Source organism: Pseudopipra pipra, chromosome 15 (genome assembly GCF_036250125.1).
Source record: "Pseudopipra pipra isolate bDixPip1 chromosome 15, bDixPip1.hap1, whole genome shotgun sequence".
Classification (NCBI taxonomy): domain Eukaryota; kingdom Metazoa; phylum Chordata; class Aves; order Passeriformes; family Pipridae; genus Pseudopipra; species Pseudopipra pipra.
This window is the reverse complement of record NC_087563.1, coordinates 782,502-805,965: the sequence shown is the minus strand read 5'-3', so window position 1 is coordinate 805,965 and position 23,464 is coordinate 782,502. Positions and strand designations below refer to the sequence as shown.

Sequence of the window (23,464 nt, the reverse complement as noted above, 5' to 3'; positions counted from 1 at the left end):
ATGCTCACGTATATGAGTCAAGGTGCTTAGGTACTCAATATCTTGCACAAGTATCCTCTGTCAATGCAATTCAGATTTCTTTGTGATGCAAGTGCTGCTGCCTGGGCCATGAAACACATTATAAACACAGCTCTGCTGCAGGTTTTTATTTCTATCACTGTGCATAACTCCACACTAGCTGTATATGGCACTGAAGTTTATCTCAAAACCAACAAGATCACTTATTTTGCTATGTAAAAGGGGAAAAATGAAAAGTGCAATTTATAATACTTTTGTATTAGTAATGCCACTTGATTTTTCATTGCAACAGGCACCTTTACTTTCTGTTTTACACTTGCCAGGCAGTGGTGCTGTACTGCTTCACTTGCTGCCTCCTGTCACTGGGGGCAGTCCTTGGTCACCAGTGCTCTGCTCCACTGGGCAGCACGGGCAAGTTTCCCCCAGCGCTGCCACACCACACACCCTCCTCTTACCCAGCACTTCCCACCCCATCCTGGCTCCCTTTTCCACCTCTACATATGCCCTCAACGTTCTTTGTTCACCCACACACCTTCCCACCTACATACTGCAACACTCCTTTCCCAGAGATCCCTCTCCAGCCCCTGTATTCCACCAGATTCTCCTATGGCACTGAACACTGGCTTTTCCCACATGCCAGCTGACAGTCCCCTCCTACAGCACTCCCCAACCACTGCCCCCTGAAATGCTGAACCCTTGAAGGGTTCAGCACAGGCACAACCTGGGCTGAGACATGGAGCAGACCTGCCAGCAGCTGGCTGGACCACGGGCCAGGAGGTGTGTGCAGATCGAATCCAAACACTGCTGTTATGCTCAAACTCACCCCAAACCCACCTCATTCTTTCTGAAAATGATGCAGAGTAATCATGGGGCACTGGCCTCCCTCATTTGACCCCAAACTTAACCCCTGGCCAAGAAATGCCCCAGAAAGGAAGTGAAAACTGGAATGCCACTAAAATCCCATTTCTATTCAACCAACCAACCATTTATCCCCTCCACATCCAGCATAGAACCATTTCAAAAATGGCTGTGCAAGCAAGAGTTCTTTACCTATCATGCCTAAATCTTAAAAACATTTGTTAGAATTACAGGTGAAAGATGATACAAAACTGATTGATTTTTGGAAAGAACTAACAGGAATAGTACTTTACTATACCAAAATTGAGCTAACAGCCTAATGTGCACAATTCAGCAAGATCAGCATTAACAGAAGATAAAGGCAGCATCTTAAGATCAAAAATTACAATTTCATTTATAAAGTGAAGCAGCAGAGGCTTCACTTTTCAATCCCAGAATAACAGCAAAGTAGAAGTCTTTTAAATTTATTTATCAAAGTGCTCAGAACAGAACATAAGAGAAATAGCTGAATATAATGAAGTTAATACTCCTTTCTACTCATAGATATCAAATTACTTCACACGTTAATTCCGTGTAGCTGTAAGACCCCCTCACGAAGTGGCTGCAGGTGGAGCTCAGGCTGCGCTGCTCGCCCGGGGGTACGAGCTCGGGACACAGCAAAACCCGGGCCAAAGCCAACAGCCACTGCTGAGCTTCAGAAGGATGCTCAGACTTGCTCCCGAACATTAAGGAGCTGTTTCGCTTCCATGTTCTCTATTGCTTCTCTCTTTGTACAGTCACGGGGTAATCACACAGCTCTGCTGCTCGAGGCTCCGGCAGGTCACGGGCACGGCCACCCCGCGCTGATAGCTCCGATCGCCGCTGTGGGCAGCGCCGGGGCGCGGCCGCGGGGCGGAGCGGGGCGGGGTGACGGTGATGATGATGGTAGTGGTGATGATGATGATGATGCCGCCCTGGCGGATCCGCGGCGCGGTGACGCCGGGCAGGCTCGGGAGCAGCGGCTCACCCGCACGCGCGGCCGAGCGGGCGGAGGCGGCGGCTCCCGCCGCGGGAGAGCGGGAGAGCCACGGGAGAGGCACGGGAGAGCTCCCCGCGGGAGAGGCACGGGAGAGCTCCCCGCGGGAGAGGCACGGGAGAGCTCCCCGCGGGAGAGGCACGGGAGAGCTCCCCGCGGGAGAGGCACGGGAGAGCTCCCCGCGGGAGAGGCACGGGAGAGCTCCCCGCGGGAGAGGCACGGGAGAGCTCCCCGCGGGAGAGGCACGGGAGAGCTCCCCGCGGGAGAGGCACGGGAGAGCTCCCCGCGGGAGAGGCACGGGAGAGCTCCCCGCGGGAGAGCTCCCCGCGGGAGAGCCCCGGGAGAGCTCCCCGCGGGAGAGCCGCGGGAGAGCCCCGGGAGAGCCACGGGAGAGCTCCCCGCGGGAGAGCCACGCTTCCCGTGGCTGCCCCGGAGCCGCCCCTGCCCGGCCCCGCCGCTGTACCCGCCGGGGCTCCCCCGGCCCGGGCCGCCCCCGCACGGTCCGAGGGGCGCCGGGAGCACCCGCTGGGCAGGACCCGAGCGGGGACAGGCCATTATCCAGCTACTGCCGGAGCCCCCCGGGAACCCGAGACCTGACCAGCAACTCTCTGCGGCAGCAGCGCAGGTACAGAGCTGACAGACCTCCAAATTGGAGCACACTTTGCCACCAGGGCTCAGTTTTTCATCGCCGTTAAGTGTCTGTGACCCAGTCCTTAGCAGGGTTACACATTACTGAGCCCAAACAGATGTCCTGAAAACTGAAACCGCTGGTTAGGAAGCAGCAATCTTGTTCATTAGCTTCCACGATAGTCAAATCATCTATAAACCCAGTGGTTAATGGCCAGCCGATGAATAATCAATGTCTCACTTTTCATCTGAGTGTGAAAGTGAGAATAATCTAATACGCTGTCCCTCCGGTAGCGCGAGGCCCTGTGTTCCGTTTCTATTCAGGGCTGATTTATAACCCAATGGAAACCTGATGTAAACATATGATCAATGAGTCCCATCATTGCTGATAATAACCCCCAACTGGCACACTCCCTCATCTCCAAAGCCATCCCTTTAGGCTATTAGTTTCGTCCAGCTAATCCTCTCCACTATTCCTGCCTGCTGCTTTTACCTTGGCCATCCGTTCAGTCCGGCAGACTCAGAAGTAATTTTATACGCAGTAGAGAGCTGGTGGAATTGATTTTTCGCTCAGTGCTCAGTTCCCATCTGAATAATTATCAATTTTACTGCCTCATAAAGGGAAGAGTCAAAATTTCAAATCAATTCAAAAGAGCTTCTGAGACTACAGAAACTGTGCATGAGAATAAAGGTCAAAGTTGTCAGTGACCTCGGGAGATGATGTCAGATATTAGTACCCTGAGTAGTTGACATCAAAGGCACTCAATATGATATGACTAGTGCTAATGCAAATCATATTTATGCTGACTGCTGGAGACCAGCCATTAATATTTAAAAGAGTATGTGAAAGCCTGCATTCAAAATAAATATAACGTATTCTGCAGAATCTGAAGTTAATAAAGACAGATCACCGCCTAGTCATATGCTGTAAAGTGAAAGATTACTGTGTATTAACAGACAAAGTATTACATCAGGATTGCCACAAATGGAGGGCAGCCCAGAGCCCAGCTTGTGCCCTGCCCCTTCCCTTCAATCATGGCACGTGGCATAGCACGGACCAATCCGACAGACCCCACCGCTCACTGCTGCTTCCACCTACTGGTCATGTAAAACATAAGAACCTGTAATAGGACACGGGAATCATCATATTCTGATAATGACATCAATAATAAACATCATTAATATTCTCACAATATAATGCCAGGAATATATTAGCTACCACTTGTTCCTTTTCACCTTCGATTAGAACAGCAAGCAAATACCAACAGGAACTGACTGTATGTCAAGCTTTTTCCAAATGACTCCTACCTCTTAGGGAAACACAAAGATGACCACACTAGTCATTTGCGTTTTGTTAATAACTTCCATTTCCATTAAAAGCCTCCTGGCCTGTGAAACACACCTTCTTAAAGAGCATCTCTGCAACGGCATTAGGAATCCAGAGATGCTTGTAAATACACATTTTCAAATAGTTTAATGAGATTTTAAGGGCATGTGGCACAGAGCAAATGTGGGGATCTGTAGCTATGAACATCCTGATCTCCCTGTAATGTACTAGGGCGGGGAAAACCTGGGGGAGCTGGGAAGGGGCAATCTCTCCTAAGCAGTACAGTGGCCACTTCCTTTTCAGACGCATGAGATTTAATTTCTATTGCATTTACCTGTAATAGAAAAAAATACTAGAGTCACCTACTGCAAAATAAAACATTCAAACTTGACAGTATACATTCAATTTACACATTTCATTACCAAAATGTGTGGTTCAATGCCAGAATTTTTCTTTGTCCTCCTAAAATACTTCAGAGACTTTCCTTCCCAATTGTCTGTAGAAATGTATTGATGATCTCACACACCTTTTTATGAGCAAAAATGAAACACCAAGTTGTAAGATACTGTACAGCCAAGCACACTACATTGTTCAATACGATAAAAAATACCTCCAGTCTTTGCTTGTCATGAGAACATGGCTGAAGCTACTCAGGGTTGCATACCAGCATAGGGAGGTTTGTTCTGTCCCAAAATAGCCAATGCTACCTTGGTGTTCAGTACCACAAAAAATCAGGAAAATTCAGAAATGTAATAATACATATGTATTATATGTAATATATAATACATATGTACATATGAGAGTCTTGTCTTTAGCAAGGTTCCTGAAGAGGTAGGTGACAATGTAGTCTAAAACAGCACAACAGCTGGAGGAGCCAATCATATCTGTGTAAAAAATGAAACAGTTTTGAAATTGTTTCTATAAAAGAATAACTAATAATGACATTTTAAAGTACTCGGAGAGCTCAACATTTACTCTCTTTGGCTAACTGATAAATCGACAAGTCCAGTTTCAACACACTGGACTAGCTTTGAAGGCTGACTAGCTTTGAAGACTGCTTTTACCAAGGAACAGTGGTATTAAACTTTGCTGTTGGGGGACTGGTAACTCCATAAAGGAAGGATTATGTAACTCCAGTGACTGTCTTTTGCAGCTGTAAATACAGTGGCCCCTCTGTGTACTGGGAAGTGCAGGATGAGGGCTAACATTTTACTAATATTCAGCTTCACATCCAAAAGACTCCAGATTCCTGGAAACTAAAATTCTGGTTTGATCTCCCTACTGAGAAGACAAGGTTAAGCCAAATAGAGCTGCTGTCCAAGCTTTTCTCAAGTAGTGTGTCACTGTTCTTGTCTGCCCCAAGGATCTTACAATCCATGCCAGGTGTCCAACACTGAACGAGGGCCATTAAGGACAGTAAAAAGGTCATCACAAAACAGCCAGTTAGTAATTTTGCTTAACAACTGTAATTCAAGTGGGTTAAAGTACATTAAATACAGTTTAAATACATTAAAACCAGTGTCCATGGTTCTCATGCAGGCTCCTCTCAAACTTCCTCTGGCAAACAGCAGGGCACCTTACCCTGCCCAGGGGCTGTTTCCTCTGTCCTGGCACTGAGGGACTCCCTGGGAAACTGGACATGGACCCCTGTGCTGCCTCCCAGCTCCTGTTCTGTCATCCTGGCCAGGGCCACACGTTTGACCACTGCCAGCTCCATCCCAACACCAGCTGATGGAAGCTCCTTACATACGTGCAGTATCTTCACTGCTGGGTGCAAGGTTTGGCCCTATCTGATATTCTCTGCAATTCCAAAGATCAGATCCAAATGAGTGGAGTGTTGAGGACTACATCCTGTTGCCACCGGCTTCAGCAAGAACTTGTCTAGGCCTTTTATAGTTCACAGTATTTATTTTAGATGGGCCACTGGAGTAAGGGATGTGGGGGTTGCAAGAGGAATTAAACTGTTAAAATGCTCATTCTAAGGGAAAAGGGATTAGAAGGATCCAATTAAATGTACCTTGAATTCTTTAAACCATGCTAATTTGGAGGCCTGCCAACCTTGCAGTGTTCATTTAAACACATCCCTCTAGACCCTGAAGTATTTTGATCAGTGTCTGTTTAACTCCTTAAGCTCTGTGCTGACACTATTAACCCTTCACCAATTGAAATCCTAACTGCATCTTGCAGTTTTGGAGGTGTTTTGGAGGAACACTCAAGGGACATTTACAGGCAGAGAAGATACAAGGCCTAAGGCTTGATCTTCCAAAGCAACCAGTTGACTCAGCAGCTGGAGCTGGGAGTGATCTAACAGCTCACAGAAATGAGCTGGAGCATCTCAGCTCTGTCTCCACAGGACTGGTGAGCTTCTGAGGGCTGAACCCAACAAGGCAGGAGGGCAAGACATTGTTGGAGCAAAGCTGAGCTCAAAGCTGTCAGTCTTGCCAAAGCAAAGGCAGCACTACCATATTCTCAACTCAAATAGTCCTGCATATAAATTAGAAATGCAATTCATGGTGGAATTGAATCGCCATCAATAACAACAAGAGAGAGATTTGAAAATACATATTTCATAGGAGGGTTCTGCTGTATTTCCTAACCAGTGCTTAACTCTATTTCTTTTTAAATTGAATAATACAAAGTAAATCACTATCATCAGTTTACAAAACAGCAGTAGTTCTAAACATGCTGATACTGTACAAGTAGGTATTTTACATTTGACAGTAAGTGATTTTAGCAGGACAGCAGACAGGTCCACACTATCATTTGCTCATGAGAATCTGATATGAGTGTTAAGAGCTACTTAAATTTGCCCATAACTATATATCAAATATGCTCCCTATGCTCATTTTTCCTTTTGATTGCAGACAGGGAGTGTCAAGCAAACTCCCTTGAATGACTCTTCTGGGCATGTGGAACCCTGTGCTGGGCAGAATAGTGTTCTCACTAAGATTTAGTGAGACAAGCCAACTAAATAAAAAGAACAAACAGGAGCAACGAGGAGCTACCAGTTCTAGGCTATGGACAGATAAATGGGTGAGAAGACAGAATAAAGATAGAATTATAAAAGAAACTGAGATAAAAGCTTGGGATAATCAGGAAAAATGCAGTCAAACCGTGTTTCTTGCTTCTGGTCAACTCAGCTCCATCACTGTGAACGAATAATTTACAGAAACACCACAACCAGCTCTGTGTGTGCCAGCATGGGCCCAGCAACAGTTCAGCAGCTTTGTCAAGCAAAACATCTCTCTGGACCTCCCTGATGGCAAGGGGGGGTTGGTGACGGGCAGAGGACATGGATGACGACTCTGGCACCAGTCACTAGCTCTTGGGGTTTCTCCTTTGCCATTCATTTCATGTTTGAGGACTAACCTTACATGTACTTTATTGTTATCTGTGTGGTTTTGCCTTATATATGCAACTCCAATCAGCCATTAGCTTAAGTTGAGCATGTATGTTAGAGCGGATTAGATTATTTTAGAAAAGCCAACAGAAGCCCCAGAAGACTTGAGGATGACTTTTGGTCTCAGCAATATGACAACAGCAAGCAGAAACGGAATTGCTTTTCAACAGTTTAACAACATTTGCACAGCTGAATCTGTGCAAATTAAAAGATTTTGTTTTGTTTTTCAAATAAGGGCAAGGAGAGGGAATTAAATGATACTTTCCGTGTCCATCAACTGCATATAGTTCAATACTGGCATTCTTTGCCTTTGAGACTAAACAATTTAATATCTAAATTAGGCAGCAAGACAGAAAAAATGTTTTACTTTTTCCTCAATGAATAGCATACTATACTATTAATCATATAAGACTTTGAAAAGTTTTGCAGAGATTAGTGACAACATGCCAGGCAGACTGCCTTAAAAGGCTCTGATCCACTGAGTCAGCTGTGAAAAAGCCAGGTAAACACTTTGAAGGGAACTATTGGAGCGTTTATCCTCCCATTACAGCTGATTTACAGTGAGGTGCCTCAGAAGGAATACATATTCCTTCACAGTGCTTATAAAGTGAGGAATCAAGCAAGGTATTCACTCAGCAACAGAATGAACACTCCTCAGAAAAAAGGATTTGGGGACTGTTTGTCTTACAGCTGACAACAATGAGAGTCTCAAAGGTTTCACATACGTAAAGAGAATAGAGAAAAAACGTCATATACTGTTTTCTGTGAAAGAGAAGTGATCTCCTGGCATTTAATTTTTAAAATAAAAAGACAGCTATTTAATTTTTATAAACATTTCTGAAAATGACTTCTATGTTCTAATCAGTTTAAAACACAATTTCCCCTCAGATGGCTTATAGCCCTAAGCCCTACTATTCTGAGACGTTCTTGTGGCACTGATACAATTCAGTGAAAAAGGCAATGCTTGGATCTACTTACCCGTTTTCCGAGGGCAGAAGGATGTATGTGACCAAATAACACACAGGAAATAAATTTATATTTCAATGTCTGACAGTTGGTAATGTCAAAAATACCAACATTTTAAGAGGGATAAAGGGTAGGTAAATAACTCTTGAGATGATCAAAACCAAGTAAATTAACATTAAGAGCCAAAGAGTAATTCTTCTGGACATGTCATTATAGGAGTATGGAAAATAAAATTTCTTTAACACAAATAAGGAATTTAATGGCAGGCTTGCATATCAATTCTTGATACACACAGTATTAAGAAACATGATATAAAGGAAAAATAATCACTTTATCACTCCAAGATGGAAAGGGAAAAAAAAGAAGCATTTTTCAGCTGACTGATTGCGGGAAGTTAAGTAGAATCATAGAATGTTAAGGGTTAGAAGGAACCTTAAAGACCATCCTGTCCCAAACCCCCCCTGCCATGGGCAGGGACACCTCACACTATCCCAGGTTGCTCAAGGCCTTATCCAACCTGGCCCTGAACACTGCCAGGGTTGGGGCATCCACAGTCTCCCTGGGCAACCTGTGCCAGTGTCTCACCACCCTCACAGTAAAGAATTTCTGCCTAATATCTAATCTAAATATTTCCTCTTTCAGTTTGTACACATTTCCCCTTGTCCTGTCCCTACCGTTCCTGACAAAGTGTCCCTCTCCTGCTTCCCTGTAGCCCCTTCAGACACTGGAAGGTGCTGTGAGGTCCCCACACAATCTTCTCCAGGCTGAACAGCCACAACTTTCTCAGCCTGCCTTTGTAGGGGAGGTGCTCCAGTCTCCTTGTCAACTTTGTGGCCTCCTCTGGCCTTGCTCCAACAGTTCCATGGCCCTCTTGTGTTAGGAACACCAGAATTGTGCACAGCACTCCAGGTGGGGTCTCAGGAGAGCAGAATGGAGGGGGAGAATCCCCTTCTTTGACCTGCTGGCCACGCTCCTTTCCATGTAGCCCAGGATTCTGTTGGCTTTCTGGGCTACCAGTGCTCACTGCCAGCCCATGGTGAGCTTTTCATCAACCATCAAGTACTACTCAGAATGTGTGAGAGACCTTCCAAAGATTAGAGGCTGCATAGGCAGTTTGGACAGAAGTGAATACAAGTGAAAAATACCCATAGGATCCTAAAGACAGAGGCAGAAACCAAACGAGACCATCCTCCATTCAACCTCCTGTCAAAAACAGGGTCAGCACCAGATAGGTTCCGCAGGACCTTGTCCAGTATCTAGGAATATCTCCAAGGATGGCATTCCACCCTCTGTTTATTAGTATTTATTTTAGGTGCATTAAGGACATTGAGATGAACTGAAGGAGAGCATTGGCTAAACAAATCTATGGCCTATGAAATATGAAAAAAGTAAGCTGTTAAAAGTTTTGTTGATGCTTTTCTCAGCAGAATATTAGGAATTCTACAGAATACAAGTTAGCTAAGATGTTCCTAAAAAATTAGTAATTCTCCATGATTAAACTCCCAGGTACCTAAACCACAAAAGTTCGAAGCTAAAGCTGGAAAGACATACTTTTCACACTCCTCCTATCTTTTTGAGAGGGGAGAATAAACAGAACATCTGAAAGCTAAAACTTATTTAGCTTTTACATTTTCTTCTCTCTCTTTTACATTAGTTTAGTTTGAGTTTCAAAGAGATGGGTAATTAAACTTGGTATGCTAATGAATTATAAAAATGAACAAAACCAGTCTCTCAAGTGGAAGAGGTGTGAAGGATGACAGAGCCCAGGATCACTGAACTGGCAGCTGTTGGCCAAGTCAAGGTTCAGTGCAGTATATCCACCTGCAGCCCAGCAACAGGCGGGCTCCCAGCAGGACCAGACCATGGGCAGAATGGTGACAAAGCACCCAAAATATTTCGGACAGGATGGATTTCGGTGTTACATAACAGAATGACCTGAATACTTGTTCAGCACTGCTACTCAGCTGTTCACTGCCCATCTCCTCTCAGAGGGCTCCCACAAACTGCTGAATGTGTTGACACACGAGTGCTCATGAGCCTCAGTGGCTTCCTTCATTCCTGTGGGGCCTGACTGGCACTGGGCAGGGATGAGCAACACCAGCTATTACACAAGAACATCTACACACACTAATGTTCTACATTCCTATTTCTCTCTCCCTAATAATGGCCTAATCAATAAATTCAACTCAAAGTTTTGAATAGCTTCCCAGTCAAAAACTGTGCATGGTATTCCTGGGTGACCAGAACGTAACTGCATGATTCATTTTTATTTCCCACAAATGCTGTTTCCTTCTCCATATTCCAAATTACTTTAGACTATCACCTCCCTGCCCAAACCCCAAATGTTTGAACAGTTATTTTGTTCAAAAGCATAAATTAAACAGTGTAAGTGAATTAAATGAATTGCAATCAGACTGTTGTGTTTGTATCATACTCCAAGTATCCTTCCCTGGCTCTGATTCTCCTCTAAAGCGTATTCAGGAAGTACTGAGTAACAGGTTTCTTTTTTCCACAGGCAGATACCTTTACATTGCTCAAATCACATCACAGCTGTGCAGAACAAGTGTTATTTATACAACAGCCATGCTGATCAAATAAAAACAAAACCCCACAGATACTTGTACATACATTAATATTTTACTTCTGAATAACAAATGCATGAATTTTCAGTACAATTCTAGTGGAGGCACATTAATAATTTTAACAATTCAGGCTTGTAAGAAAAGAATATTTAAAAACACTATCTGTAAAAATCTACAGGTTTAAAAGAACTTAGTTCTAGTAACTAAAATAGTCACATTCTTTAAATGTTCAAAAGCCAGCATTTTCCACTGTCCCTTGATATTAACTTTTTAAAGATATAAATGAATGTGCTGCTTTGAAAATCTAAGATATCTAAATACATGAATTCTTCCTTTAGCCAAGTGTAAGTAATTCTTACCTACTGCAGTAAGTCCTTCAGATATTGAGGTCAGAATAAGATGTGAGGTTCCAAACTGGTAATGAAACTCATATGATCTTGGGTAAGATATGCCAAAAGTGGGTAATAAGACTGGCTTAGTTTTTGATATTGCTGAAAAAAAGAGTACACATTCATAGAAAATATAGATATTACCACTGACTAATGTTAACAACATTAACAGATGACAGAATGACCTTAGAGATTTTATGATATGATAAATTTAAAATTAGTCAATGAATCAGAATATTTATAGAGCTAAAATAGTTTCCTGTCTTCAGTAGATTTCAACTTTTCAAATTTATCATTGGATGTAACTTGCTATCAGTTTAAAATACCCTCAGGATAGTCAGAAAATGCTACAGTGCTTCACCATCCAACCTGCTGTCAGTCTGGGAGGAGCAGGATAATGTTCTGCCCAGGACTCTGGGCATAGCTGACCTTCTGCAGGAAATCTCACTAAGATTTATCATGGATTTCCCCAAACCATCTCAGAGATAGACTTTTTTTGCTGCTTATGTGAGCTCCTATAACAGCCTTTGCTCAGGCAAAGACACCTGCTTGAACGCATCAGCCCAATCCAACCCGTATGTTCCTCTTAAGGACTCTTGTTTCGGGAATTAAGTGTTGGGTAGCTGGGAATGTGCAGTTAGGCCAATACACCAACTTTAATTCAGAGCAACTGTTCACTTCCATGGACTTTCTTTATGTGGCAAAAATAAATCTGGGTATTAACGATTTTTAACTATCCCAGATTTGTCCCTTCCTGCAAGACAGTGACAGCTCTGAACTAGAGAATCATGAAGAAAAAGGCCCAGTTCAAACTCAGGCTGATATTACGCTAGATCTGTTGTCTTCCCATAAAGAAGTGGGAATATGGTATACTTAATTTTAAACTTTTCCATTTTATGGGGAATACACAGTGACAATTTGCAGATTGAAGCTAATTGCTGAGTAGCTGGATACATGAGGATGCTTTACAGTGCACGCAGACAATGAAACGGGTTTGCGAGTATAGAAAGGGAAAAAACCCTGCATTTCTCTCTTTTATGAGCCTAGTGAGAGTTCTGGAAAAGCCCCCATTTCACAAGGCATTTCAGTCATACCTGTGTTTCAGATGTCATTATATAAATAAATTCAAGTAATTGAACTGAAAACTCTGTTTGAGCTGTTCCGGATCCCTCTGTCTCATTATACCAATACAAAGCCTGTGGTGGTGTTATTTCACGTTTCACATAAAGACTCCCAAGATGAGAAACTGCTTGCTAGCAGGTCACTGTGGGATACTGAAAGCAGCGTTTTGACAAAGGCCTGAAGTACATTGTCAAAGTGGTTGTCCCTGTACAACTTGAAGATGCCGAAGCTGACAGAATTTCCACATAAGGCAGAGTAACAGATGGAAATGCCCTTGAGTTTCAATGGATAAACCTGATCTTTTGACAAAGTCCCAACAGAGAGGATCTGATTAGCTGTTTTCATAGAAAGAAAGAAACTTAAATAAGCAGCTGCAAATCTAAAATATTTTGATGGCAATATCTAAAATTATTTTTGTCTTTATTTTCATTACTATTTGGAAGAAAAATTGTTTCTGCATTTGATGTAAAAGATCTGCTAAGTAAGCATGATTACAGCTTAAAAGTCATTAAACAATTAGTATGCAAAATTTAAAATACAGCTCTGGAATTCCCATTATTGACGTACAGCCAGATCATGACTGGATCTATGAGCATGAATTCCTTAATCTGAACAGAGTTGCAACACATGGTTTTATAGTTTCTTAAGCTGCAGCAAAGCCTGGTTTTGATCCATTACCATAATGCTCTCTTGGGATGCTTGCTAATGTATACACACACTAAATATATTCCTCAGAAAACAAATATGTTCATTACAAAAGCCTCTATTTTACCAGTCACAGATGGGAAAAACTTTTTAATTCAACTCCATGTTTATAATGTAAAAATAACAGCTACTGGTAAATATTTGTTGTTGCTATTAACAGGCAATAGTAACTTTGGACCCATCATGCAGCAGATCCCACTGCAATCCCCTGTACAAATCTCCATGTTCACAAGGTCTCATTACCCAGTTTTCTAAGTATCTTTATAACAACTTAATGCTCATCTACACAGCACCCCAGAGTGAGTTTGTCTTCCTGACAGTTTTTTTTAAACCTGAAGCAATTAATGACAGTGAGCAAAACAAGTGGTATGAGCCCAGCAAACAGAGGCACTTGTCCTGCCGTGACGCAGCCTGGCTCAGCTCACCCCACCTGATGCCAACCTTGACAGGCTTGGCCTGCACAGAACCCAAGTGCCAGGTCTTTGCTTTGTTACTACTCATCATTCCTGGTAATTTTAATTAATGGAAAATAACACAGAGCTGTACATTTTAAAAAACATTCCTATAAGCAACAGCACAACAAACGAGACATTTGACTCATCTGCTCTCGGTGTGTAATCGCCTTGTCCTGGCTCTGATCTCAACTTGGATCAAGGAGCAGTGAGAAAAGTGAGCATTACCTGTTTACAATCCAAACACTGCCAGCTGGGAAAGGGAGTTATGATGGTGCAGTTTTGATTTGAGGCAATCAAAAGAATGGCCTAAAACCTTGCCTGAGATGGCACAGATGTAGTATCATTTAGTACATATTGAAGCCTAATATTAAACTGGGTCAGTCTCTACACAGCTCTCCTTTCTACCCATGCAAATTTCCACTTGCACATCATATACCTAACTCATTTTAATTCTTTTCCTTAATTCTATTGATTATCAGCAATGATGACTTTACATCATATAATCAGAAAAATGAGGGGGAAAAATCTTGTTTCTAAACACCTAATGCATCAAAGTACCACCCATTTGGTGTCATTTGATGCAAGAATGGAAAGACATAAATTACTGTTTAAAACATTCATGTTTTTCACCACTTCTAGCAAGTACAAGGTAATTTATCTATCAGGTTGTAAAGGAAAAGTAGATTTACAAAAAAAGACTGGGAGCATGATCGGGGATTGCATAAAAGAAGAAATTAGGGTCTGTAAGAAGACAGAATGGTGAATTAGAATTATGGAAGGGAAAAGAAAAGCAAATATTTAGGTAGGAAAGGTGGTCACTTAAAATCAAAATCAAGCCTTCTTAACAAAACAACAAAAAATTTATTAATGAGAATATAGAGTGGTTTTGACATTTGTAAATGGTCATGCGAGCACCTCTCTTACCCAAATGCTGCAGTGTAACTGGGGAAGAGGTACCATCCAAGTGACTGGTGATGCACAGTAATTAGCTCCAAATGGTGTTAAATCTCTGTTATACTAAACAGGGCTGGTATCCAAAACATCTTTGAAAAGTAAAAACATACCAGAAAAATAAGAAAGTCTCCTAGTGTACCTGGATATTATTTTAATACTTTACATTACTGCGAAATTACACTTACAAAAAATTAAATTCCATTTAGCTTCGCACAGTGCAGTATTTTAATATATCCTAGACAGATCATCTTAATTAGCATTAACCTTTTTGACAAGTCCTGTTCTAGTTATTGAGAAAAATCTGTGAATTCCAAATTCTATGAAAAAAATAAAATGAAATACAAAATTCTGTCTGTGAGATCAAGTGGGAAGGCACACACTGTTTTTGGAAACCACTGTTGAATGGTAGAATTCTCAGGGCACAAACAGGACAGAAAGGTAAGAGTGCTGTAAACTAACCTGAGCTGGTCTTCACTATTAAATTCACTGCTGCAAATCCCAACTTCATTAACACAAACACATACCTGGCTTAGGAAATGACCAAAGTTCTGGATCCAAGAAAGGAACAGCCTTGGGTTTGTAGCTGAGCTGTCCAAGCATGACATCCTACAGCCCCCGGTCAGTCAAGTACTTGGTGTAATAAGCAACAACAGATGGCAAGAGCTTAGTAGTTTGTCAAGAAGGCAATTATGTACTTAATATGGAAATTAACTGGAATTCAATGTGAAAAATGGATGATGAGAAAAGAAGCTGGAAAAACCTGAGGAGTCCCTCAGCATGGGAACATGAATTCTAGGAGGTATCCACTAGTGTTCATATTCCATCATTTTTATTACTTCACTAAAACCTCACCCAGTAATTAAAACCCACTGATGAGCACAAAGGACTGGCTGTGGGGAGGCCCAGCCCTGGCAGTGGGGGAATTCGAGGCCTGTCCCTCCTCAGTGAAACACTGAGCAGAGTTTGGGTCTAGTGTGACATTAAAAGCTGTTTTTTGCAAGTGGACAGAGTACACAGAGAACTGTGCTGTGTTCATGGACTCATTTTAAAAGGGCTTAAGAGTGGGAACTGCTGATTTCAGATGAGCAGCAGAGGTGAAAGACCAGGCGGTGCCGGGTCCCAGCGCGATGCAGAGGTTGCAGGGCTCCAACACAGTAGTGGTTTAGCATTAGTTATTGAAAAAAAATATGAAATAAAGTGCCATGCTTGACTAGATAAAAAAACAATGATCTACTTGCAACATTTAGCAAGAGCTTCAGGGGAATATTTTTACACACTATGGATACTACTGAACATAAACTAATTTACTGAGGTACTTGGAATCAGGTCAGGAACAACTCCTCAGCTACTGAGGATATGCTTACATTTATAATCCCTGTAGTGGAAGACCAAAATATATTTTTATAAACTGTTATTGTTAAAAGAAACAATTTGAAGAAATTAAATCAACACAAAAGCGACATTTGACATGTTGAACTTAAAAATTGTGTTTGAAATCCATAGCTCCTGTCAAAACGAAAACTCTGTAGAGACTAATCAGGGCAGTCCCAGTGTTACTACTGAGTTAAAAATCAAACGAAAAAATCCAACTTGCACCAATTTCTTCTTAATGTGGGAGAAATTGCATCACACAATCTTAAAACATACTGACTTTCAAAATTCTCAATAATTTCCTTTAATCCAACTTTTTGCCCTGCATTTGACAGCAATGTCACTCACAGAAATTGTGTACTCTGAGCCTCAGAGGTGATACAAAATTCTGACAGGAATAAGAAAAGGATTTTTAAAGATATTGGTGAAACTGCTGGAGAGGAAATATAGTCTTGAATTTGGCTGTGAATTTTAATGAGTTAATCACTGAAAGACTCCTTAGTACAACCAAAGGAGCTGGAAAAAAGAAGTGTGCATATGCAGAGGGAAGTACTGAGCCAGCCAACAGCAGGCTGGGCTGCTCTGCCCGCAGAGAACATCCCCACGGCTCAGCACCCCACAGCTCAGCACTCCAGGGCCCTCCCAGCTCCTTCCCTCACTCCCCCCCAGACACGGGAGCACGTCAGGACACACAGCTTTCCTTTCAGCTCTCCTCCTTAATTGCTTTTACAGGAGAAGCTGTAACACAAAGTGATTTTCTTATGGCTGAGTTTCATTTCAGCAGGGCTTGTTCTAGACTTCAGACCAATAAGCACTTTAGATAATAATACAACTAAATCATATTTTAACATGTGTGAATTAGACGAAGACTTTGGTGAGATTAAACAAAGGTTGTGAAAATGTATCACATTTATAGAGAAAAATGGTTTTTGCCTTTTCCCCTTTCCTATTTTTATTATTCACCACTACCCATAAAGATGGTTGAACATACACCTTCTAGGCATTTGGAATGCTGGGCAGTGCAAAGAAGGGGCCAGACAAAACAGGAAAATGTGAATTATAAAGATAAGAGCTTCAAGAAATGATTTTTTTAAAGCTTCCACAACAACAAAATGTGCATAAAACCTCTCAAATCAGCCCAATGAGCACGCCCAAGGTAAATTTGCCAAAAGAAACTGATTCCAAAACATGAGTCCATAATGAAGTGCAATATATTCTGGAACTACTGTCACAGGAGAGAGGAGGGCAGACAACACAGCTGAGAGCACTGAGCACTCCACTGTCAAGCTCAGCTGCTGCTGAGAAATACCTGTTAGACAGCAAGAATCAGTTTAACCAAAATTTTGAAGAAGACCCGTTATCTTATGAAGTTGGCACTGAATGGATTACCACACTAAGTTTTGAAATACATGTTATGGAAGCAATTTAAAGCTCATTAGAAATAATTGTGTCTGGCTACTGGAAAATGTGGTAAAATTTAATCCACATCCAAATGCTACCTGGGCTGAGAGCACAGGAAATTGTTTTGTGCTACTGTGGCTAACCTCATCGCTGACCCTGAGCAGTAACTGCTACAGCAGCTGAAAGCTGAAGCAAAATTAAAAACTTACATCAAAGTATATCATGACAGAATGTAGATAAATAAAAACAGCATATTGAAAATATTATTTTTATGTCAGCCTCTTCTAATGAAAGGGAAGAGGTTTACTAAAATGTAAAGAAACCACAAAACAAAAACGGATGGTCCCAACATGCATTGAATTGTTCCTATACCACTGGGAGTTCAAAAACATATAGTAAGGAGACTTTTACATGCAGAATTAAAAGTGAAATATATTGGGGATGAAGAACAGGGAACTACACTATTCCAACTCCTTTCAATTCTCTCCTCTCAGATATTTATTTTAAATCACTCTATCACTCCCTCAGACCGGCTCCAGCCGTAATGGATAAGACACAACAGCCCTTGCCAAGAAGCTGTGGAGCCCCAACAAGGATAATTGTCTGACTAAGTGCTTCCTACGCCAGGCTTCCCATCTTTTGAACAGATAGCATTTGCAAAGGCATCTTAGACCCGTCTGCAGGACTGTATCAGTGATAAATGAGCAGGAGAGGACACACTGATCACACAGCAGAACTAAACACTCGCTGAAGTGCTCCTTTTCAAAACTACAAAAAAATTCATCTCTCAAATTTTATTCCCTGACAACTGACAATACTTAGCATATCTTAAAAATCAGCATTGTGGATTTTTTTTCTGATTTGCACTCAAATATATGAAACCCCTATATGCTAGTCTAAGGAGAAAAGAGGCTACGCTTTAATCTAGCGTTAAAGATTTCAGCATCCATACTCACAAGCTATTGCCTACATTCCCACCCCCAACACAGTTCTACCTTTTTCTTCTCCTTCTATTTTCAGCCCAAGCACAGACCTCACAGCTCATAGAGAAAGGAAGTGGATGTACCACTCAGACACAAATAGACATCACAAACTTGGGCAAAAGTGAAGATGGAAAGAAAGTGCCACACCAGATGACCAAATGTTTGTTTCAGAGTCATTTCCACAGTAATTTCCCACATAGAACAAAGCCACATATAAATTCTAGCTGATTTTCATCACCTGAAGAATATGTGTGAAGTATCTGTGTGTTATCCAAAACTGCTTGGATTGGTGTAATCCAGGCTTAGGAAGAACGAACATGATGTCAGCAATCACCACTGTGCCCTGATGTGGGTGAGAAGAATCACCTGATGCCACCTCACTTCAGACACTAATTCCTTGTCTAAGTATTGACTGGACAGAGGCATATCTCAGATCACATTTTTATGTACCTGTAGGTTTACATAGCAAGAAAACTCCCAGTTAACTTATGACTTAACCAGAAATTTTTGTGGTTTATTTGGTGCGAATGAAATCTCTGTAAATACTTTTATGTGCATTTTCTGTATATCATTACATGTGAGAGAGGAGGAAAAATCCTGCTCTAAAACAAATTTAAATTTCACTTCCCAATGACAGCACAATACAATTAAGCCATATTTTTGTTTATTGATTTATGTTATGTTCTTCTCAAAAAAAGGAACAGCCAGGCTAGGCTGTCTGTAGGAGAGGGACCAAGTCTTTCCCTACAGAGCCAGAGGCTGGAAACTCTCACTGTCAAGGGCACAGCAAGGAGGAGAGGTGAGAGGTAACATCAGAGCTGGAAGCCTGATGTTCAGACAGGAGTTTGCCAAAAGGAGCAAACACAGCCAGGTCTCCAGGTGGTGGAAAGAAGAACTTCTCAGGGATAAGAGGAGCCTGGGCAGAGTCTATAGCAACCCACTTGGTCAGTGGACTAACTGAGACAGAGACTGAAAGGAAGGATCTTCCCACAAGGACAGTGTGATGAAAGAAAGAGATGTTCACTTCTATTTATCCCCCTCTGCCTCATGCCATCACTTTGTGTTTCTCTCAGTTTAAAAAGGTAATTATATCATATAGATTTCAGTCCAGTCTATTCTGAGTTAAAGTGTCTCTTTGATCAGCTCGGAGGAGCTCATCATAAGCTGCAGGCATATACAAGAGGTCTGTCTGACTTGGTAAGATAAATGGGCACACACTGTCTGTTGTCATCTCCTGACATTTGCTGCATCTTCTATTCTCTCTTCTAATGCTTCAGCCATAAAATCATGCTGAGTGCGAAAATCTCAACTATTTATGCAATTTTAAGTTACTTGCAGGAATGGTACAGAAGGAAACTTGAAAACTGAGCCCAAGGATTAGAAGGCATGTATGGATTAATTCTTTTATCTGAATCACACAATTTTTCAGAACTGGAAAATTCTGGGGCTGGAAACATTGTTCAAGAACACAATTTTATGATCATCATTTGTTTTACTTGTTTAGTTTTCCTCAGATGTTTGCCAAGATTACCCAGGCTTAAAAGACAAATAAATTTTAAAAAGGGCATAGAGTACTATGGATTACAGTTTTCATTAAAAGATTTCATTAAAGATTTTCAAGAAGGCATTTGAAAAGAATGCAAAATCCCTTTATATCAGTATTTTTATAGGAATTTGTATGTTCAAAAGATCATACATAACTAATGAATCCCTACAGTTGATTTCCAGAAGTTACATCTTTCTGTACACCGGAACAAAAATCTCATAAACTACTACTTGGTGATAAAAGCTCAAAATGTTAACAGCAATTATTCAAAGCTGATCAGTTGTAGCATCTTGAAATACTCATAGTGGGCAGTAAAACGTTCCCAGAGTGTGAGGCAGTGAGCCTTCAGCAGCAGGGGCAGCAGGGAAACAGGGCTGAGCTCATTGTAGTGCCCAGAGCTGAGCAGGGGATGGCCAGGCCATGCTCCCAGCTGTGCCTCCAGAGCCAGCTGCATCCTGAGGAATCCCTGCTCCCACTGAAGGGCTCACAGGGACTCTGCAGAGAGGCCAGTCCTGGGGTAAATACTGGTAACCACTGAACAGAAACCCTAAAGAATATCTCTAAATGTCACACCTAAGCAGTGGAAGGATCACTGATGGGCCCCTTTTGGACACTGATGGCAATGTGCATGTGCTTTAAAAGCAAAATAACCCCCCCAGCTACTGAATGGAGGCTCTCTCCCACATCTCCATCTTTCTCCACTCTTAACTGATAGCTGATTTTAAAGGTTTCTTCTGGAGCACATTACGTACAGTTCTCCTCTTAAACCTGTGCTAAGTCACATCCTTCCACAGGAAAACAATTATGAAACACATGGAATAGAAGCACGAGAGAAAGCTCTTATGGAATGATGGAGCTGAAGATATCTTTGCTCACTGCAGGGGGGATGTACTGGTGACCTTTAACAGGTCCCTTCCAACCCAACCCAGTCTACAATTCTATGGCCACTTCAGTTCTTTCTGTGGCACACATCTCTGGGGAGATGCCACACATCCCTAAGGATCTTTCACATAATTTAACGAAGAGGGTGACAGGAGTTTGGACATGACTCCACAGCTCTGCTGCTTGGTTCTAACTCTTAGATCTGCACTGGGCTGAGAACTCCTTTTATGTTGCACAATTAAATCCCAGCACGAGTCAGAAAATGTTGTCTGGTCCTTTTGTGTAAGAGTTACCAATACTTTAAGGCTGAGAATTTTATGAACTTCACACACACACCATAAAAGCTGTAAATGAAAGCAGAATGGGTTTTTACAAAGGTTTCTTTGTGGTTTTTTTTAGGTATGAACTAGAAACTAAGCAGGTTGAAACCAACCCATTTGGTTTACTCAGCAAGGTTTAGAAACTTGACGCCAACAACTGAGCTGAATAAATGCCCAGTAATATAGTCATGTTTTTCCTAAGTGCAGAAAGGATGACAAAAGCTGAATGAAATAAATTAAAATAAAAAATTAAAAAGGAAAATATGTCTGCAATGGGATCAGGTACCATAAGACATGCAAGGCTGAATCATCATCATGACTACATTTGATTTCTTTTTAATCATCTAAAGATTTACTTTTTATCTTTTCATACATTTTCAAATCCTATTTTTATTTTGCTTAATTGTTCTAACAAATTTTGTAACATGCAATTTTCAGACCCAAAAAGCAACCTGAATGCAGTAAAAGTAAATTTGACACACCAATTTCTTTCTTTAAAAGAAACAGGCCATTTATGGCTCTTCCTGTTTACATGAACTACAAATGACATTTCTCTACAAAAACTTGGTAATGTTCCTTTCAAAGTATTTAGAAAGCACAATTGTCAGCTACAAAGTTAGTTGTAGTGTAATATAAAGTGCTGGTGTCAGAGACCTGTTGCAGTTGCCTTCATGAGTGTTAGTAGTAAAATGCAGCAACTTATTATAAATACTTCTAACAGTGCTTCAGGGTAAAGCTGTTATGGTCCTATTATGTTTTGGAACTGCTGGAATATAATTTGAACACATTAAATCAACCCACACCTATCTATCAGCAGCCTAGATCAAACACCTCATGAGTATTTGTATCTTCACTGAAACACATTTGCAGCTGCCAGAAGGCCTTCAAGTTAAAAAAGTGACACAAGCAACAGTGGTAGACGAATGAACCCTGAGGCAGGAGACGAGAGCCCCCAGGGCTGCCCCGGGAGCTCTGTGCTCCCGAGGAACGGCACTGGCAGCGCATTGCAGACCTGCTACAGATCCCACAGCTCCATCAGTGCTCAGCAGCTAGCAGGATTTTATATCACAAGCCAGGCAAAGAATTACACGTCAGAGGAACCATTAATGAATACCTACTATACGTACAAATCATTTTACTGGCTTCTCTGAAGAGCAGAATTCCGTTTGGAGATGATACGTCAAAACTTAAACCCTGCGACTTAAAAAAGAACAGCAAAAATATTCAGATGGTCATCAGAGCACAAAACTGCTATGGATTCATTCCTAAAACAAAAGAAAACCCCCAACATTTGCAATTACAAAGTACAATTATTTGATAAACTAACTCTAGTTTTCAGTCCATGTGTTGCCGGAGTAACAATCCTGTGACAAAAGACAGAACAATTTTAGCCAGGAAAGGTGACAGGTAATACATACACAGCTTTCCATGTCTGGGGAATGCCTTGTGGCCTGAACACAGTTCAGAAAATCCATAACCCAAGTGGTCAGGCTAACTTTGGCCTGCTTTTTCATCTGTAGGGTTTAAAAATAAACCAATCCCAACTGGTTATTTTGTTAGCTAACATTTGTGGCAATCCCAGGGCAGTTCTCCAGATGTAAACTGTAACAGATGCTTTCTAGGAACATTCAGACCTGAAGAAGACTGCTCCATGTTGTTTTACCCAAATCACAGGTACTACCAAAGCCAACAAGAACCACTTTATTCCCAATCTGGAAACACAAGAGAGTCCTTGCCGAAGATCCTTTGCCTCATTCCGATCTGTTTTTATGATAAGGAAGACTAACTCCTAGTTCAGGACTAAAAATTAACTTGTAATATAAGTCTTAAGCTCCTAAGTAACTCTAGAGAAACACCCTTAGCCTTTATTTGGACTGAAAGGGAAGGGAATCATCACTAAGTGATGTAAAGCACAGCTGACAATGCCAAGGTCACAGGATCCATCCCTGTATGGGCCATTCACTTAAGAGCTGGACTCAATCCTTGTGCATCCCTTCCAAAACAGAATATTCTGTGATTCTGTGACCTACCTAGTCTCATCTACCTCTGATCAACTGTGCATTCTGCTGTCTCCCCTATCCCAGAGACCAGGATGAATCTTCTTTGCAGCAAGTCTCATTTATTGGTGACTGAATCCTTATTTGCAGAGTCCTTTGCTACCAACTCCAGAGTGAATCTGGGTGTTTATGAATGAACATCCCTGCTATAAAACATCCGTGTATTCCATACATACAAAATGATAATGGCTGGCAGAGGCAGAAACCCCAAAGTAGCCCATTATCTCCCTACCAGAGTGGCATAATGCACAGTCTGATACTCTCAAACATATTTTCAATGTGTCACAGTATATTGTGTAATGTACCCCAACCTGTACAAGCTAATGCTTGTATACAGCTTGTGCAAACACCCAGGTGATGTCTGCTAAAGAGAACAAAGCAGAGTCTCTGAAGAGCAGTGGGTAGGAGAACACATGAATAGGGAAGGTGGCTTGAAGAGCTGTCTCTTGCCTAAGACTTACTGCACTAGTTCGTCCTGGATTTTGT

The 23,464-nt window shown here is 41.7% G+C and overlaps 1 protein-coding gene and 1 long non-coding RNA gene across 3 annotated transcripts; one reads left to right on the top strand and one right to left on the bottom strand.

The window, feature by feature from the left end:
* The first annotated feature begins 1,622 nt into the window (after positions 1–1,622).
* On the top strand, positions 1,623–2,528 carry LOC135422808 (basic proline-rich protein-like). Its single transcript, XM_064672315.1, has one exon. The coding sequence runs from the start codon at positions 1,623–1,625 to the stop codon at positions 2,526–2,528; it is 906 nt and encodes a 301-aa protein (XP_064528385.1).
* Positions 2,529–3,439: 911 nt separating this feature from the next.
* Positions 3,440–22,042, bottom strand: LOC135422329 (uncharacterized). 2 transcript variants are annotated; one of them, XR_010434432.1, is made up of 3 exons: positions 14,943–22,042; positions 14,389–14,507; positions 3,440–11,284 (listed from the first exon to the last, which is right to left on the bottom strand). It is a non-coding gene; the product is annotated as an uncharacterized LOC135422329 (long non-coding RNA). The 2 variants fall into 2 exon arrangements; XR_010434431.1 differs by having other exon boundaries at positions 14,389–22,042.
* Between the last annotated feature and the right edge of the window lie 1,422 nt (positions 22,043–23,464).

Bases quoted from the DNA above. Each gene is read 5' to 3' on its own strand.
- LOC135422808 (XM_064672315.1), top strand. From the start codon at position 1,623: ATGTTCTCTATTGCTTCTCTCTTTGTACAGTCACGGGGTAATCACACA.